The 18,681-nt window shown below is 44.8% G+C and overlaps 2 protein-coding genes across 7 annotated transcripts in view; both read left to right on the top strand.

The window, feature by feature from the left end:
* Positions 1-5,890, top strand: part of ERN1 (endoplasmic reticulum to nucleus signaling 1) — a 33,748-nt gene extending 27,858 nt beyond the window's left edge. For all 4 annotated transcript variants that reach the window (XM_059864040.1, XM_059864039.1, XM_059864041.1 and 1 more), the window contains 9 exons: positions 107-197; positions 539-728; positions 1,226-1,325; positions 1,776-1,975; positions 2,186-2,333; positions 2,779-2,906; positions 3,471-3,594; positions 3,836-3,903; positions 4,114-5,890. In XM_059864040.1, coding sequence (XP_059720023.1) covers positions 107-197; positions 539-728; positions 1,226-1,325; positions 1,776-1,975; positions 2,186-2,333; positions 2,779-2,906; positions 3,471-3,594; positions 3,836-3,903; positions 4,114-4,320 — 1,256 coding nt within the window. In that variant the 3' untranslated portion in view covers positions 4,321-5,890. The remainder of the gene's footprint in view (positions 1-106; positions 198-538; positions 729-1,225; positions 1,326-1,775; positions 1,976-2,185; positions 2,334-2,778; positions 2,907-3,470; positions 3,595-3,835; positions 3,904-4,113) is intronic.
* Positions 5,891-6,333: 443 nt separating this feature from the next.
* LOC132336494 (sterile alpha motif domain-containing protein 9-like) lies at positions 6,334-17,151 on the top strand. Of its 3 annotated transcripts, XM_059864032.1 has the most exons (6): positions 6,334-6,808; positions 8,176-8,321; positions 8,865-10,183; positions 10,362-10,536; positions 10,635-10,679; positions 11,181-17,151. In XM_059864032.1, exons 4-6 carry the CDS (start codon positions 10,518-10,520, stop codon positions 15,833-15,835), a joined length of 4,719 nt encoding a protein of 1,572 aa, XP_059720015.1. In that variant the 5' UTR covers positions 6,334-6,808; positions 8,176-8,321; positions 8,865-10,183; positions 10,362-10,517; the 3' UTR covers positions 15,836-17,151. The 3 variants fall into 3 exon arrangements, with proteins under 3 accessions (XP_059720015.1, XP_059720016.1, XP_059720014.1); XM_059864033.1 differs by lacking the exon at positions 10,362-10,536; XM_059864031.1 differs by lacking the exon at positions 8,176-8,321 and having other exon boundaries at positions 10,028-10,536.
* Positions 17,152-18,681: the final 1,530 nt, after the last annotated feature.

Below are 18,681 nucleotides of genomic sequence, written 5' to 3'. Positions count from 1 at the left end.
AACATGAGCTAAAAGACTTTTACAGACTGGCCCCAAAGTCTGTGCAGTTGTAAAAGGCTGTCTTGCCCCATCCTAAACCAGTGCTTGTTCTTCTTTTCTTGTTCAGATGAAGAAGCAAACCGAGTGATTGTTGGCAAGATTTCGTTTAACCCTAAAGATGTATTGGGACATGGTGCTGAAGGGACAATTGTTTACAGGTAGAAAAGAATGTGTGCATTAAACAGACCAATGTTGTGTTGTTTATAAAAAAACAAATTAAAAGGACCAATTAGGTCCTTTTAATTTGTTTTTTTAGAAAAGCCCTCACATCTACTATGAACAGAAATGAAACTTTTTGCATGTGTCTGGAATATTTTCATGCATTTTCTTCACCAGCAAAAACTACTTCCCTAAGAAGTGTTTACTGGCCAAAGGTACCTGTTTCCAGCACAGGAAATGCTTTCATTGGCCTCTACAATGGCTTCTGTTGTCAGGATTTCTGTGCATGCTGTGGCTTCAGAGTGTGAAGGGTTGTTGTGCCTTCCCTCCCTGGCTGCAGGGGCTCCTTTGACAATCGTGATGTGGCAGTGAAGAGGATTCTCCCCGAGTGCTTCAGCTTCGCAGACCGGGAGGTGCAGCTGCTGCGCGAGTCCGACGAGCACCCGAACGTGATCCGCTACTTCTGCACGGAGCGGGACCGGCAGTTCCAGTACATCGCCATCGAGCTGTGCGCTGCCACCCTGCAGGAGGTGACCTCCAGGCCTGGCAGCATCTTCTCCCTGCAAGGCCTTCACTTCCCTTGAACTTAACTTGCTGAAGTGCCTGACACAGGAGATGTTCCATTTACTCCCGCTGTCACCTCGGTGACAATTCCATGTTCCTAGAACAGGGAGGGGTGTTTCCAAACCTGTAGAAAGACATCCCTAACCTTGGACTGATTTATGGAGAGAAGCTGTGGTCCTTTGATTTTTAACTTCTTGTGAAGGACTCCCTTCTAGTCCTCCTCCCCCTCCTACCATGCAGACTTTGAAGATTGTTCTTCTTTCTGGAGCACAGTGCTATACAGAATTCTCACTCTGAATGAGACTTTAGAGATTGTCACCTTCAGCCAAAAAATAGCTCTTTGCTGTGTGTTACCAGCTAGCACAATTTATCTATTTATCTTTTAGTGGTGAAGTACATGGATTTATTATTTATGCAGCTTCTAAGCAGTGCTGTGGCTGACTCTCCTGGTTTTCTGTTGCAGTATGTTGAGCAGAAGGCCTTCAGCCACCATGGCTTACAACCCATCACTCTCCTGCAGCAGACAACATCCGGGCTGGCTTACCTGCACTCCCTGAATATTGGTAAGAACACCTCTCCTTTCAGGACTGGATGGAGGACTACATTTTCTTAGCTGTAAAATAAAGAGAAACTGGTCTGGTACTGTTCATCTGGCTTATTGGAAGGTGACCCTGCCTATGGCAGGGGAGCTGGAATGAGATGATTTTGAAGTCCCTTTGGACCCAAACCATTCTGTGGCTCTATGATTTGACACCAGCCTTGTCTCTGCAACATTCTGCAGCCCTGAAGTACTAAAGCAAGTCCTTACTGTTGGTGCAGGGTGCTGAAGTTTTTAGATAGGGGTTATATAGAACATGGTGGAAAAAAAAAAAAAAGAAATTACCAATGAAAATCATTTGAAGTTATGACTTTGGTTTCATGAATGGTGGCTCAGCCACCAGTGGAAAGGTCCACTTAAAAATTTACAAAGATTGTTGGGACTGCCTGAGTGGATAAGTGGGTGTTTGTAACAGTCCACAGGGACCTGAAGCCCCACAACATCCTCATCTCGATGCCCAACGCTCACGGGAAAGTCAAGGCCATGATTTCAGACTTTGGGCTGTGCAAGAAGCTGGCAGTGGGCAGGCACAGCTTCAGCCGCCGCTCGGGCGTGCCTGGCACTGAAGGCTGGATCGCCCCAGAGATGCTGAGTGAAGATTGCAAAGAGAACCCTGTAAGTGCTCACCCTTCCCAGGCTGCCCAGGACCAGGCCAGACCCTAGAATAGGCAGCACCTGGTGCCTGGGCCTCCAGGCTGCCTTTCAGCTCAAATCTGCCAGTCGGAAAATTTCCTTCTGCTCTCAGCTGCAAAGTAACCACCCTGTGAGAATCAGAGCTTTCAGGGAGGAAAGATGTCAGTGCTAGTGAAGGCTGTTTCTTTGCAGACATACACCGTGGACATCTTTTCAGCTGGCTGTGTCTTCTATTATGTGGTGTCTGAAGGTGGCCATCCCTTTGGCAAGTCCCTGCAGCGGCAAGCCAACATCCTGCTGGGAGCATACAGTCTGGAGGCTCTGGAGTCAGGGAGGCACGGTAAGGACTGCACTGCAGGGATCACTGAGGGCCCAGGCTGCTAAACACCAGCACCAGTGACAGCACCAAGGCCCACAGTTACTCCCAGCCTGGCAGAGAGGAAAGCTGTACTCCTCAGGTCCTCCTGAAGTAAAGGGCCTACACTTCTTGGAGTTAGGACCCCAGAGCAACTCTGTACTCTTGACTGTGAAGTTATTTCCTGTATTTAAAGGAAGAGAGAGCTGAACTTTGATATTCTTAGTCTTTGATAGTCTTTCTGTTGATTGCCCAGCACATCTGTGAGGGCAGCACTTGGACTAGCAGGACAGGAGGAAATAGAGACCATAATGAATTTCTGAAATACAAAATATTATAAAATTACAAAATTTTACATTTTACTACAGCCTAAGAACATAGAGAAAAGAAAACAAAAGAAGTAAATTTCTTTGCACACTCTCTCTTGCAGAGGACATTGTTGCTCGTGATTTAATAGAGCAGATGATAAACATGGACCCTCAGAAACGGCCATCTGCCAGCTGTGTGCTCAAACACCCCTTCTTTTGGAGTCTAGAAAAGCAGCTCCAGTTCTTTCAGGTTTGTGATGACCTTTTCTCTCCTCTTGGATCTCAGGGCTTTTTCAGGTCTTGAATTCAGTTTCTCTTTTGTGCCTGAGGTCACAGAATCCACAGCCTTACTGAGAGGAGTGAGGCAGCCCAGTTGTAAAACATGGGTGGAGCTCCTAAGCAATTGGCTTAGTCTTACAGCAGATCTTTCAGAGAGGGCCAGAGCTGATGTTACCAAGGTCACTTGGTGGTAGAAGGTGTCCTCTAGCAGCTGCAATACCCACAGAAATGTGGCTGGGAGGGTTTTCAAGAACAGGAGTGAACAAGCACTGAATCCTGATGTGGGGTGGGAAATGGCTGAGGGCTTGAGATCCTTTCCAGCCTTATCTTCTCCTCTGTGCTAAAAAGGCTTTGGAAGAGGGTGAAGTAAATAATCTCAGAAACTTCTGTATCCTATTCCCAAGCACTGTCATGTAGTGAAGTGGAATTCTAACTTTACTATCAGGACAGGCTTTAATGGGCCAGAAGCAGCAAACTGAAAATACTGGGAAAAACTTGGAAATAAAACTAGAAATAATCTGAATGTCTCTTCCAGGATGTCAGTGACCGGATAGAGAAAGAATCTTTAGATGGTCCAATAGTGAAGCAGTTAGAAAGAGGCGGAAGAGAAGTGGTGAAAATGGACTGGAGAGAGCACATCACTGTTCCTCTTCAGACAGGTAAGGGACAGCATTTTGACAGAGTGGGAATTACCTGCTACTCCAGTTTGCTGGGATGGGAAAGTAAGGCTAACACTGTCTCAGTTTTAGCACATCACTGTTACTTGCCAGTAAAGTGTTTCTTCAAATGGAAGTACGTGTTTAGTACTGAAACACACCTACAAGGATCTGTGGCTGCAGGCATAAACCCCAGCACCTAAAACTGCATCACAACACACAAACCAATTTGTTTCTCTTGCAGATCTTCGAAAATTCAGATCCTATAAAGGTGGCTCCGTCCGGGACCTTCTGAGGGCAATGAGAAATAAGGTAAAGGAGTCTTTTCCTCGTGCACTCTGGGTTCCTGCCTCTGGCTGCTGTTGTTGCCAGCCTGTATCAGACCCTGAATAAGGTATTGAGCTCCTTTACAAGAGCCCAGTAGGAGGTCACTGTGTCCAGGAATGCCTATAGCTCTGTTTACAAGAGGCTTCTGAACGAACCCTCTGACTGAGCTTTTCCCTCTTCTGTTTTCCTCCACAGAAGCACCATTACAGGGAACTGCCTCCTGAAGTGCAGGAGACCCTGGGCTCCATCCCAGATGATTTTGTGTGTTACTTCACAGCTCGTTTCCCTCGCCTGCTCCTGCACACCTACCACGCTATGCACATCTGCTGCCAAGAAAGACTCTTCCAGCATTACTATGCTGAGGACTCTGCAGAGCTGAGCCTTACAGGAGACACGGTTTGAGAGGAGAGGGATGGAGCTTTCTTCTCTGGGACCAACATTCCAAGCACAGGCCTACCCTTAGCAGGGAAAAGTGGGATCAAAGAGCTGAATTCTCTTTCTCTGAAGAAACCAAGCTTCCAAAAAGTGCCTTGTACCTGTGGCTGTGCTGGATCAGGAGATGGTGGAGCTCAGGGCGCGAGCGATAAAGCGATGAACCCTGGGGATGGAGTTACTGACTCCAAGGCAGTTTTCAAGCCTGTGGAAATGAAGAGCAAAAGCTGGATAACACCATCACCCAATATCCCTGTACTGTATGTGATTTTGTAATGGATGTGTTTTACTACAAAAAAAAAAAAATCAAATTCAGTGATTGAAATCATAGAATTACTCGGGACTGGGATGTGCAAAAGGAGCCCTTTGGTTGCAGCAAATTATCTGAACCTGCCATTGCACTGCTGCCACATTAGCACACGCCAGTGATTGTAAAGGGAATCATTCATGATTATCCTAAAAATGGTATGAAAGTACCATTTCTGCTTAACCAGTACTGCTCTCGAAAGTTAGTCCCTTATACTTGAGCAGAAACAGTTTTAAAAAATACTGACTTGCAACATCAATTCAAGGTTTTCCTACTCTGAAAATAGGCCTTGTTGTGTTGTTTAATATGAAGCAGTATTTGCAGAACAGGTTGAACAATCCTTGACTTAACTCCCAGTATGAGAACAGATCTGCTCAAGTACCTGCAGCAAACACCAATGGCAGCTGGGAGCTGCCTGTGACTCATCAACTGCAAATGTCCCTCAAGGGCTAAGAAAAGGCCCCAGCCACAGAGCCAGGGGTGAGATGAGTCCTGGGAAAAAGAGCTAAACAGGAACCAAGAGCTGTTCAGAGCAGTGAAGTCGGGGCAGTGTTTAAGGGGTGCCACAGAGCTGCAGAACCCCATTTCCTGTGTGTTGGCTGGTAATTCCATCCACGGGAGCCTGTGTGGTTAAAGGTGCAGTATTTCTTTACACTGGCCCTGAAGCTGTGACAAAGTGTCACGTGTGCTAGGATGAAGAAATGCTGAATTCTAATGTAACTGGGGTGTTCTTTTACAATATATTTATTTAACGTATTTATATTTATTTAATTTTTACTACAAAGCGGTATCAAATCCACGTGATACAAATATGAAGCATGCCAAATCACTCTTAATCAGTTTTGTGTTTATATTTAATCATCAGATAACAACTGGAAGAGGAAAATGATACTGCATCTTTCAATGGAATTAATTAAAGGAGAAATTAGAAAGCGAGAATTTGTGACTGTGCCATTGTGTCTTAAATAAATTATTGCTAGTAATACCCCATATATGATGGGGTATGTACAGCTATTTTTCTGGAGATACTTTATAGGATGTGTTTTTCCTACTTTTACAATGTGTGAGAGCAATTTACCTAAGATGCCAAACTGTGCAGGTTACATGTTCTAAAGCTTGAAAAAATAATGGTAATTTTACCTAAAAAGATTCAAAGCCTATTTCATATTTTTGTATTTCTTATGTAAAGGTCTTTTATAAATCTACTAAATAAAGACTCAGATTAAAACCCCACAGCTTTGAGTGCCATTGCGTGGCCAGGGAACCCAGCAGGCCTGGTGCTGGTGGAGCTGCCAGAGCTGAGCAGGGAAGGGCCAAGGCCTGCAGCAGCCTGGCCTTCCCTTCCTTGGGCAGGGACATGAACCCATTTTAGAGCCCGCTCAAACCATTTCCTGCCTGCTGATACAACAGCGGGTAAGGGAGTTGTTCAGGTCAGGGGGAGCTTCCCTGAAGGCCCAAGAGCCTCGTTGGTTACTCTGACAGTCCCCAGGCATCAGCCCCCTCTGGCTGAGGCCGGTGCACAGGCGAAATAAAATGGCAGGACTTCGTGCTGCCGTGTGATAAAGAAATACCCACAAATAAATAGTTTTGGTGAAACTGAGCTGGTGACTGATGACGTGCTTTACGGGAAACAGAAAGCCACTGAGACAGTTCTGCATTCCAGCCTTCCTGGGCCCCAGTGGCACAGAGGGCTGGGCTGAGGAGCCTCTCGCCAACCTCTCCACTTGGTGAGGGGTTCCTGGAGTGAGTAGGTAGCTCATATAGAGGTCAGTAAGTGAGATGGATCTGAAACTTTAAGATACAAAACAAAGAATAAATACATCCCACACCCATCCTGACACCTGTTTTTGGTGGGGCTAAGGCTAACTGGATTTGTATCAGCAGCACCAACCAGCAGCAGCACTGCTGTGAAGGGGGTGGAGACTCGATGGCTCACCAGGAATGCTTGTCAAACGCATTTTCCTTTTTATTTCCGGAATAATTTTCAAGAGACGGACAGGAGCTGCAGAACAGCCACAGTGCTCAGACTGCTGCCCGTGCAGAGCCTGGCACCACAGGTGTTGGAGCACCTTCCCTCCCTTCCTCCTCTGGAAACCTTTCCCTGCGGACAGACCGCACTGGGGACACACAGCCACCCGCAGGCTCTTCAAGGTAAGCTCTCCGTGCGCTGCGCCCCTCGGGCTCATTCTCAGCTGGGCAGGTTACTTTACTGGGACCGGGTTTAGCGAAAAGTGAGGCTGTCCCTCCACTGCCGCCCGCCCCGCTCCGTGCCCCCGGCCGCCTCACGGGGCTGGGAGCTGCTCGGCAGCACCGCGCGGGACCGTGCGAGCAGCTCGGAGGGGCGGGAGCGGGGCGCAGACAGCCCTACCCCGCAGCCCTGCAGCTGCGCCCCCTCCGTGCCCACATGTGCTGCCCAGGGTACCCAGAGCCCCCTGGAGCACAAACCCCAACTGCTCCTAGACCCAGGAGCGATCAGGGACCCGCGGCCCCCTCCAGCCGTGCTGCCCCAGCCCTGCCCAGCTCTGCTCATCCTCCGTTCCAGTTTCGATTCCCCGGCAAGGCTCTTTGTTCTGAAGCGCTTTCCTGACGTCAGCTGTCATCGCTGGCTGGGGCAGAGAGACGAGGGCGGGACGGGATTCCAAAGTACAAGCCAAACCCTGGGAGGTGACCAAAGGCACTTGTAATAAATGATAACAAGAAAGCCAAATTATATATTAATTTCGCAAGAAATGCGAAAGATTTTATTTTCGCGACCAAAATACAGTCCTCACAAACCACAGCCAAAGAGACAGCGTCGAGCCCGGGATCGGCGCCGGGTGAACCTAGATCCGACCTCTATCACATCGAATCTCCCTCTGTTCACGAATGCCGTTTCCAGCGGTGCTGTTTTATACAGTTTTTTATGCCTGAGGCAGAGATGCCCCGATTTCTTTTGCAACCCCGCATATGTATGAAATTTTCATTCACTCTGCAGGGCTGGACAATGGCTGTTTCCTGAGTAGTGGCAGGTGCTGACCATGTCAGGAGAAGTCATGTATTCAGATATATGTCCCTTGGCAACTTCGGTTATCTTGACTGATGGTATCTGTCGAGTGATGACCAGCCTTGGGTGTTCCCTGATGGTTCCAGAGGAAGCCCATCTCCGAGCTGGCCACGTTCTTTTACTTTTAAACGAGGCATTGTTCTCCTGTTGCCACCAGGAGTTTTGTAATTCCAATGTGGTAATTTGTCTCCAGGTTGCTCGCGGTCAGAGGCTTGTTGGATGTTAGATTCCTTTTACAATTTTTATTTGATACATTTTCCCCTTAAGCATGAATTACTATATAATATATATTACACACTGGAAGATGGGTATTTCAGGGACACTTTTAGCCCCCTTTCTCGGGGAAGGTTGCACCAAGTGTCAGTGGAAATCCGTCTCCCACCATTTGCATAACCAGCCTATTTACACCTACTCTGAGAGATGCCTTGAAATAAACAAGGCAGGAGATATTTTTTCTTTTTAATGCCTTTATTAGAAGTGATCAGTTCAAGCCTGGGAGGCCCAACAGGTCTGCACTCAGACCTTCGCAGCTCCCTGGGGTGACTCAGAGGAGGAGACAACCTGCAGCTTTGGCCACCCTACAGCAGAGCTGGAGAGAAGTACCCATCCTCACGGGAACAGGTAAGTGTATATAAGGTTGGATTCTGACTTATACGTTATCCGTCTAGGGTTCTGGCCCCAGCTGAGGTCTTCTGTAGTTAGGGCGAGGGACAACTAAGGTTTTTCAGCACCTCTGCTGGCTTCAGACCTCGCCCTTGGTGTCCAGACACTACTTTCTCTTTCACTACCATCTCTCAATTCTATATTGGCTCACCGGTTTAGGGATTCATTAGCTGTTGTTTGGTGGGAGGCTTGCCCCGTTGCATCTTGGCTCTAAACTTATTTGCATATCAACTCCTGGTCCCCTCCTCTCCACCGTCTGTGGGGGGAGGATGCCGTCCTCCCACCTGGCCAAAAGCAGGGGCTGCTGATACAACAGACTCAATTCTCAACAATGGATGGCTAAGGACCTGATACTTAACAGGTGATTACAACATGCAGCCAATAAAAGCACTCCTCTCTGCCAGAACTGGTTAAACTTGTAATTCTACAACCTTTGGGAAAAAATGGGTAGCCCTTTTTTTGTTCATAACAGGTTAATGAGCACTTATTGGCTTTCTCCAGCATAGCCAGTTCTCCCAGAGTGGTATCTCCCTAGACCACCCCCTTCTGCTGGACCCACGTCCTGCCAAGCCTTCGTCCTGGGGAGTGAACTCTTCTTCTCCTTCCCCCAGTCACCACCATTACAGCTGCAGATACTGTGGAGACCTCGACCAGCTGCACTGGTGGCTGCTTCTTTCACTGTGGCTGAGAGGACTGTTTTAGCACCACGAGCTGCAGGAATGGAGCTGGCTGAACCACAGAGTTGAGTCTCCCCACTACAGTAAGAGAAAAAACAGCACCACCACCACCACAGTGCACCTTTCACTGTGACCCCAGTGACTAGGCTGTGGATGGTTACTGCTGGCTGTGAATGCCACACTGAGCAGGTGTATTTAACCTGTGAATAATGGATATGATTCTTGCTAACAAAATTGTAACTATATCAATATTTTAGAAAATAATTGTTACAAAATAAAAACTATATGTGATTAGTGTTACAAAGCAGATGTGTCCCTTTGCAGATGTCACAAGTGAAAAACAGGATGTAGGCTGTAATATTGAGATAAGCAAGATCCCAAAACAGAATCGACCTGGGGATGAACAAAGTTGGGACAATTTCAGATATGGAATCTAAAGGAGTGGTTTTATCTACTAAATGATAAGGCTTATTTGGAACATAATGCCTACTTACCTAACACAGAGCTTAATGTGCATGGGCAACCTGTAAAGTTATTCAGGGGACAGAGAGGAAGACGGCGAGCCTTCCTCTGAAAAGACCACCAGAGCCAGGAGACCCCTAACAACAAATGGAGCATGTGCTGTGCAGTACAGTGATGCAGATTTCAAGAATTGAAAATAGGAGGAGATTTGCAGGAAAATACTGATGAATGTGTATTAGCGTGCAGTAGATAAATTGGGTTTGGATTCCTGTGTTTCATACATGAGGCAGGGTGAGAAACCCTCCCCTTAGCCTGGTAGGTTTTGCTTTTGCTTTATACGAATCTTAATCATACTTAATTAATCACTTCCAAATTTCTGTATATGCTTGATTATATTTAATATACTTGATTGTATTATTTTATATAAAATTGCTGCTCAATTAAAATTGCTGCTAAATTCAATTTTGTTGCTTATTAAATTAGACATCTAGAACTTCATTCATAACAAACCCATTCCTTTTGCAGTAACAGAACAGGCTGTCCGTGCTGCCACCCATCTCTGAATCCCTGGAATGGAGGCTGGGCACAGGAAGGATGTCATGACTCAGGGGAGGACACCCCACTAAACAGAAACCGTCTGCTGGCTTGGGCAGTGAGTCGAACTTCTTCTTGGAAATTTTGGTAAGCAGCAGAACAGATGAGGGAAAAGAGAAGGAACAGGGGAGAGTGTACCCATGAAAAAAGAGGGGGGAAAAAAGCAAGTGTGAAGGAATAACAGGCAGGGAAAGTGAGGAAAAGCAATAAAAAGTAAGAGATAGAACCTGGGGGATACAGTGGTGAGGGGCCTCCTTTTCTCCAGTATGTTACAGAAGGAACTGTTGGGCTCAGCTGTCAGCACAAACCTCTACAGCAACCCCCTATTTCTTTCACATCCACGTGTGTGTCAGAGGCAGGAGCAGCTGCTTTCACACAGAAGCAGCACAGCTGGCAAGAACAGGCTTCTAGAGGTACAGACATGACCTTGGAAGAAAAAAGTGGGGAGGAAGTTGAGAAAACAGAACACCAAAGTCAGCTTGAACTATCACAGGAATGTGAACTGTAACTTTGAAGACTTACTTTTTCTCCCCTCTAGGGTTTTGTTCATTAACAGAGGGATTTCCGTCACTAAGAACAATGGGTATGTATTGCTTTCAGAAAATTTCTACTTTGTATTTACCAATTTGCTTTTTCATATCTGCATTTGAAGGATTTCTCTCTAGTGAGAAACTAATCAGTATTCCTATCATCATCTTAGGGGTTTGTATTGATGCTGTCCTCATTTAGGAGAAAATAACCAGATTCAAGTGGGTAAATGATCTACCCAAACCAGTCCAGTTTAGGGAATCCAGCCCTGTCAATTCCCATAAACCTTATTCCCTGGAAAAAACATTTTGGGTTATTTCCTTGACTCCCTTTGAGAATCATTTCCAAGTCTCCTTCCTAGTTTCCTGCTTTGCTGATTTATTGGCCTTGCACCATTAAAACTGCTTCTGATTAAAGTTATGGACACTTTGTATTCAGAAGTGACATATTTAAGACCTGTTCTCTCACTGTGACTGGTAGAAAGAAAAAAATCAAACATTCAGTGTGGCCAAAGTAACATTAGTTTGTATTAGTAATACATTATTTTAACTTCTAGATTACAAAACGTTACCTGTGAGTGAATGGGTTGAGAACCACGTCAAATGCTGGCTGGAATCTACTGGAATCAAGAAGGAGTATGTAGATAAACTATATGCAGAAGAAGTGACAGGTCCAGCATTAATGGAACTGGATGAGTCTTTCCTCAAAGACATAGGAATGAAGAAAGGCCAAATCCAGATCTTAATCCGCAAGAGAAATGAACTTCTGCAGCGCCAGGACAATGCACAGCAAGCTGAGGACTCCAGCAGCAAAACGCCTGACAGAAGGGATGCAGAAACAGCCAGAGCCAGCAATGCCCCTGCTCAGGGCACAGCGAGTGGAGGCAGCTCTGGTGCTGTGGGTACCACCAGCAGCGAGAGCACAGCTCCTACTTCTGGCAAGAAGCAAAAAAGAAGCAAGAAATCCCAGCTTCAACGAGCTGATGAAGTCTTAGAGGTCAGAAACTGTCGGCCATTTAAAAGTCAGGATACCGATTTCAAGTATGTGAAAGACACAGTTCTTGCTCCAGAATCAGGAGTCAGCGATTTAATCATTCCTTGCCATGAATACAAATCCTGTGACACTGCTGCAGAACTGAACAAACAGCAGCTGCAATCAAAATTTGCCTCTGAAGTGATAAGATTTGCTTCGGCCTGCATGAACATTCGAACAAATGGCACCATCCATTTTGGTGTCATGGACAGTGTTGAGGACAAGGGCTGGAAACACGGACAGATCGTTGGCATAAAGGTCAAAAACCGAGAAGACTATGTTGATGCACTGGATCATATAGAAAAGTGCTTTTGTAATAATTTACAAGAAATTGCAAGGAAGTGTATTCACCCACCTGTGTTTGTTGAAGTGATTTCAAGAGACTCTCAAGAACAAAGATTTGTAGTGGAGGTTGACATTGAACCAACATTCAGCTTGGTAAAGAACAAATATTTTGAAGTTTTTTTGCCAAAATACAATGAAAGCAGTCAGAAGGTGATCCTGACCAAAGAACCAGCACTCTACCAGAGACTGGGAGCCAAGTCTGAGCCTGTGCAGCGCAGCAAACTCGCTGCTTTCTTTCAAGCCGTGCCAGACAGGGATGCTCAAAGACAAAGAGCTGAGCTCTCCAGCACACAAGTACCTACAGAAATACCTCAAGATTTAGGGAGAAAGTTATCAATTCTATTAAATGATGGCAAAAGCTACATGGATGATTCCCTACGGTACATCCTTGTCACAAACAGATGTGAACAGGATAATCTGAACAACATTGACTTTTTAATGCACTTGAATATTTTCTGTGTCTTTGACTTTGATGAACATTCTAATGTGTCAGGGCTGTACAGCAAATACAAAGAACACCATGAAACAAGTTCTTATTTTTTACAGGATTTTTTCAAAGAAATTAAGACTGATAATTCTCCCTCTCAGAAACTGTTTGATCAGACCAGCTGGATATTCTGCAATGGGCGCAGTGACTTCCTTGGGGATGAGAAAGCTTGTGATGAAAATACATGGATTAGAACCAAAAAAAAATACCTGAAGAAAGTAATTACTTGTATCTGTGAGGAAATTCTGCCGGAGCGCTCTTTCATTGTGCTTTTTCTATTGCTGTCACCAGTGCAGAAACCACTTGTGGACACTTTTCAGGAATTCTATACAGAGATGAATGGCATGGAGTACCTTATCTGCATTGCAGAGTCCAGAGAAAATTACAGGAAGTGGGCTAATCTAGCTCAGGAATCCTGCAGCATTGAGACCCTAGAACAATGCAGTATTGTGGGTATGAAGCTCAGTCATGTGGATGCCACCATCCAATCAATGCTGCCTTCTACAGCCCAACCCAGACACATGCCAGCTTCCACGGGAGGCGTGTGTACGCTTCCCTTGCGGGAAGAAGAGAAACTGTATTCCCTAGAAATCCTTTGTGCTGACCAATGTGATGATATCAAATTAAATCTTTGGACTGAAAAACAAAAACAAGAAATAGAACAAAATTTTTACCGCGGGGGAAAAATCATGTGGGAAAACTTGTGGCTTGCTGATAATAAACTCTGTGGGGACATCATTGAACGTGAAGCATGTGCAGAGGCAAGCAAACTGCTGGATGGCATTTTACGAGGAGGTGGGCACAATTATTCTGTGGCTAAACTAAAGATATTTCACCATCCTGGGAGTGGTGGAAGCACAATAGCACGGCAAGTTCTATGGAAAAGCAGAAAGCGTTTGAGATGTGCTGTTATCAAGACCTCATATTCACCCTCAACTGTTTGTAATCACGTGCTTGCCCTTAGAGATTATGAAGAAAAGGAAATCACTCACTGTTTTCCTGTCCTGCTCCTGATCGAAGATTACGATGACGAGTACTTTGAGGAACTACAGAGTGAGTTAATAGAGGCTGTAGCAACCAGGAAAATGAATACCTCCAGGCCTTACTTCATCCTCATATGCTGTAGACGATGCAATGACCCTGAAAGGCTTTGCAAGGCTTCGCCACTGGACACAGTTGCTGTCACTCACAAACTGACAGAGTCAGAGAAAAATCTGTTTAACACCAAACTTGTGAAACTGCAGCAGAAATATGATGAGCCAGAATTCATACTTACGTTTGTGCTGATGTGTGAGGAGTTCAATAAAACATATGTGTCAGACATGGTAGAGCACATCCTGCAAGGCATCGACCCTTCCTCTCGTGACACCTGCTTGATGCGTTACATTGCTCTGCTCAACTGCTATGTACCAAATTCATACCTTTCACTGTCACACTGTGAGGCTTTTCTGGGGCTGGGGGCATATACAGAGAGTAAAGCAAGAGCATATGATTTCAAACATCACTTGAGTGATCAAGTAAGAATGATTTTTATTGAGCTAAGGGAAAGCACCACTTATATTTCATCTATTCGGATAATACACTGCCTGGTTGCAAAAGAAATTCTGCATCAGCTTTCAGGGAATCAATCATTAAGTCAACTTGCAACAACTCTTCTTCAGGAAAAGATGCTATTTGAAAACAGATTTGGACGAGAAGAATTCATAAAGTTTATCAGACATCTGTTTATTCGACGTGATAAAAGAAGCAGGGGTGACAATACTGACACTCTCTTCTCCCCATTCATTGAACATGTCTGTGAAGCTGAAGACTGTGAAAAAGCCATTGCTGTTTTAAAAGCTGCATATGAGCTCCTTGGAAAAGATCCTTTTTTTGCCCAGCAGCTTGCCAGACTAAATTACAGCAATGAAAAATTTGAAGATGCTAAATACTGGGCACAGGTTGCAAAATCACATTTGCCAACTGATTCTTTTATTTTGGATACAGAAGGTCAAGTCTACAGGAGATGGTTTAGTTTCACTGTGGATAAAATGACAGAGGAAGATACCCCTGAAAGGATCACTGAGAAGATATTGCTTGCCCTTGAAGCTATGAAATGCTTCAGGGACGCACAACAGGCAGCAAAGGCAGAACGTGAAAGTATGAACAATGCTGGCTATTTTGGAGAAGTAGAAGTAGGCTGTCGCCTTCTTCGATTTTTGTCCACACTGCCTGTATTCCACAGAAGCCCAGAGGGGGAACATACTGAGCTTGTGAAATATCTCACCACCGATTACATTCCTGAAGACATAAAAAGAACATGGGGAAGGCTTCATTCACGTTTGAAAGGCTTGCGCCAGAACCTGTACAATGCTCTGGAATGGATTTCAGAAGAACTAAGTTATTTCCAAACAGATAAAAACCAAGAGAAGGACGATGAAAATGATGATAAGGAAGAACAAATTCATAATCCCAGAAAATGGCTGAGAAAGCAGTCAGCTGTATATGCTAAATTCTTCATCTCAGCATCACTTACAGATGACAGCAACAATGGTCCTGACACTCAGCTCATGAGACGCATGAGTATTTATGGGAGCGGTGGAGGAAATGTCACCAATATCCTGTCTTTCTTAACAGATAAGAAAGAGAACAGATCAGCTGAAAAGCTAGAAAGGATCCTTAGTTTCTATCCAGAAAACCCATCGAGGAACAAGTTGGAGGACAATGATTTGATCAATTTTATTTTGTGCCACATCACATTAGCCTGCTTAGCACCAGGATCAGCCAAACTCCTTCCACTGCCAACTCTTCGTGAGCTCAGTCTAAGATTCTTCAAAGGAAAGAGACAATTTCCAGCAAGTGCCTATTTTTTGCTCACCTTGCTGTACTGGCCAGATGAGGCATTAGACAAAGAGCCTAATCCTGATAAAGATGAAATTTTAACTTCAGCTCTTCAAACCCTGAAACGCCTATATGACATCAAAATGAAAGATGTTCCTACCAGAAAGAAAAGAATCTACACCCATTTTTTTCTGGGAAAGGGTTATGGCTTAAGTAAGATAGTGCACAAAACTAAAATTGACAAATTGATGGTGGGGTCCTTAGATGAGAGGAGAATGAAGTGGCTGCATGGAACTGTATGGAATATTTTCAAAATTCGTGACAATCTCAAAAGAGTTTCTGGCTGGACCCAGGACAGAAATATATTTATACGAGGTCACGGGAAGGAACTCCGTATCTTGCCACTCCATCATGAATCAGTGCCTGCTGGAAGTGAAAATGTGACCTTTTATTTAGGCTTTTCATTTAATGGTCTTGTTGCTTTCAATATTGAGGTTGAAAATGATCCAGCCACCAAAAGAACCTAAGGTATGTAGTACAGTACTGTATGCACTGTGCTCTTAGAGGGTACAGCACTGGAAGGGTCCAGTCTCACATTTCAAACCAAAAGTGGATGGTTCTTGGGTGTCACCTACATGTTTTATGAAAAATCCTTTCCTTAGGATTTTTCCTCCCGAGAAGCTGAGAGGCCTCAGGAACAAAATGTAAACAATGATTATCTGCTGCTGTGGAATGGAATGCAACAAGTGGATCTGTGATTGGTCTCGTGTGATTGTTTCTAATTAATGGCTAATCACAGTCCACCTATCTTGGACTGTCTCGATCAGTCCAAGCCTTTGTTATTCATTCCTCTTCTACTCTTAGCTAGCCTTCTGATGGAATCCTTTCTTCTATTCTTTTAGTATAGTTTTAATACAATATATATCATTAAATAATAAGTCAAGCCTTTTGAAACATGGAGTCAAGATTCTTGTGTCTTCCCTCATCCTGGAACCCCTGTGAACACCGTCACAACCAGGCAACAAGAAAATCAGAATAAACAACTATAATAGTGACCGAATAACTAAAAAAAAAAAAATTAAACTATGAGTAGAGTGAACTTTGAGCCACGTCTTTGATAGTTTTGGAGTTACAGAAAGCAAGATTTCAAACCAAAGACAACAATTGATCTGTTTTCTTCTTATCCCACAGATTAGGATTTTAAATTAATTTCCATGTAGTCTTGATCAGCAAAAGAATTTGTCCAGTGTAACTACATTTTCCTTCCTGAATCAGCAACAGAAAAATGAACTCGGACCACATACACTGCTGACATGTACCATGTATGAAATAACTACCAACTGCAAAGCCAGTGTCAGTATGGAAGCAATTTTAAAGCTGATAAAAAACAATCAGACTGATAAAAAACAGGTCTCAAATTCTGCATAATTCTACATTGCTTCTCTATGTAAATATTACCTTACTAGACATATGAGTATCTGGGGTGGGGTGGAGAGATATGTGAGCAGAGTCATGGGTGACAAAAAAGATTAGTTGTATGCACTGTTATGTGTTCATAGTCCAAACAATTCCTGCACTTGGTGAAATTACTTTGCATTATGAGCCAAGGAATGCCACAGAATACAGAACTGAAATTTGTCTAGAGCATACATCCATGATTTGAAAAATGCAGAGGAGGTCTTCAGTGCTGTGTTTGCAACCATGATGTCACATTCAGCTTCTAATAACAAAAGTGTGTGTTCTTGGAGTTTCCCATTGTTTGATATAAGATGTTGTGACTAAAATTGCCAAAACCCCCTGACATATAACTTGTTTTAATCAAATAAATATCTTTTATGAAGGACTACCATTTCTATGTGAGCTTGATTACCCTACCTGAGGATGTATTTCCAACAGTAGCTAGGTATGATTTACATTTCGAACTGCAGCAAAGATCTGGACACAGCCAAAAACTGTAGAATGAACGGCAAACCATGGTGAATTCATGTCTTTGTTTGAGAGGAAGTGAGTTTTTTGGGATGCTGTGGTCAAACCAATAGGTGCTCAGATTTGAATACTGGCACCTGGTGTGGCCACTGAGGACATGGATACGCCTCTGAGAACACAGGGGGTTTAAAAGCTGAGAACAGCCAGGGGGAAGCTCTCTTGGCTTCTGTCTGTGAAAGAGATCTGACCTCCCCTGCCGGCTCCGAGCTGGGCGGGGGAGGAGAAGCCATGCGGCCTGACTGAGGTAGGCAGGGCCTGGGACAGAGAAGGGAGGTGAAGGCCCCTGCAGGATGGAAGGGTGGAGGAACCCTTAGAGACATCAGGCAGCCCTGCCCCCCCACCCCGAGGGAGAGAGAGAGGGAGCCTGTGCCTGTACCACCTTGAAATTCGATAGCATGGCAGGTGTGAAGGAGAGGGTGCTGTGAGAAGGTGCCCGGCAGGGCAGCATCGGAGTTCTGGACAGGCAGAGCCCAATATTTTAACCTTTTTCTTGGATGATGGAAACCTTGCAAATGCTGATCTTCCTGGAGTTGAATAAGGAGAGAGAATAGAGATGGAATAGCCAGAAATGGGCAAGTGTGATGAAAGTCCATGCAAGTGAAAGATGTCCCAGAGAAGCTGTGAAGAATCCTAGGTGGGAGGAGATGATGGAGTGGCCTTTGGCTGGACTTTTCTTGTACAGCCATGGACAGAACCATTTTTTTTCCAGTGACACAGACACTGCATTTAGGGGGAGGCAATGGCTTGGAGCCAAGAAAGTGCAGTGATGTGATGTGAAGGAGTGTGTGAACAGAGACAACGGGTGAGGAGGGTGGTGGTGCCCTCCATCGTCAGTGAAGGAGAAGATCTCTGTTCTCGAGACTCCTCGACCCCAGGGGGTGAAATTTGGAGGAGGGGGGGTGGGGGACAGACAGGTGTCCCAAAAGTGAGAGACTGTGCTCTTTTTGGAACTGGGCAAAGCACCCTTAAAAAGAGAATCCTAGAAGCAGCTCTGGTCCATGTGCAGTGGTGAGAGCACTGGGCATGGAAGGAAGATGTCATGATGGCAAATGTTCTCCGGACAGTGCCATGTGTGACATGGAAGCACAAGAAGTCTGAACTGTGTTTCCACAGGAAGCCTATAGTACGAGGGACTCCTCTCTTCTTGAGGAACTGAGAATTGATTATCTGAAGGGTGGTGATGGACTGAGTTAGTGATCTGAGGGATGGTAACTGAATTGAGAATTTAGGGTTTTGTCTTACTGCGATGTATTGGAAATTTGGTGGGGGGGGGAGGAGGAATGTTTTTGGAAGGTTTTCATTCTTTCATTCTGAGTTCTGTGTGTCTCTTATATATTGTAGGTTAATAAAGTTTTTTTCCTTTTATTCCTAAGCTGGAGCCTGCTTT

The sequence above is a fragment of the Haemorhous mexicanus genome, chromosome 20, assembly GCF_027477595.1.
Source record: "Haemorhous mexicanus isolate bHaeMex1 chromosome 20, bHaeMex1.pri, whole genome shotgun sequence".
Classification (NCBI taxonomy): Eukaryota; Metazoa; Chordata; class Aves; order Passeriformes; family Fringillidae; genus Haemorhous; species Haemorhous mexicanus.
The sequence above is the reverse complement of the archived record's forward strand: the minus strand, read 5'-3'. Positions and strand labels throughout refer to the sequence as shown.

Coding starts and splice junctions, on each gene's coding strand:
- LOC132336494 (XM_059864031.1), top strand. Junction 10,680..11,180: donor TCCGTCACTAAGAACAATGG/GTATGTATTGCT, acceptor TTTAACTTCTAG/ATTACAAAACGTTACCTGTG.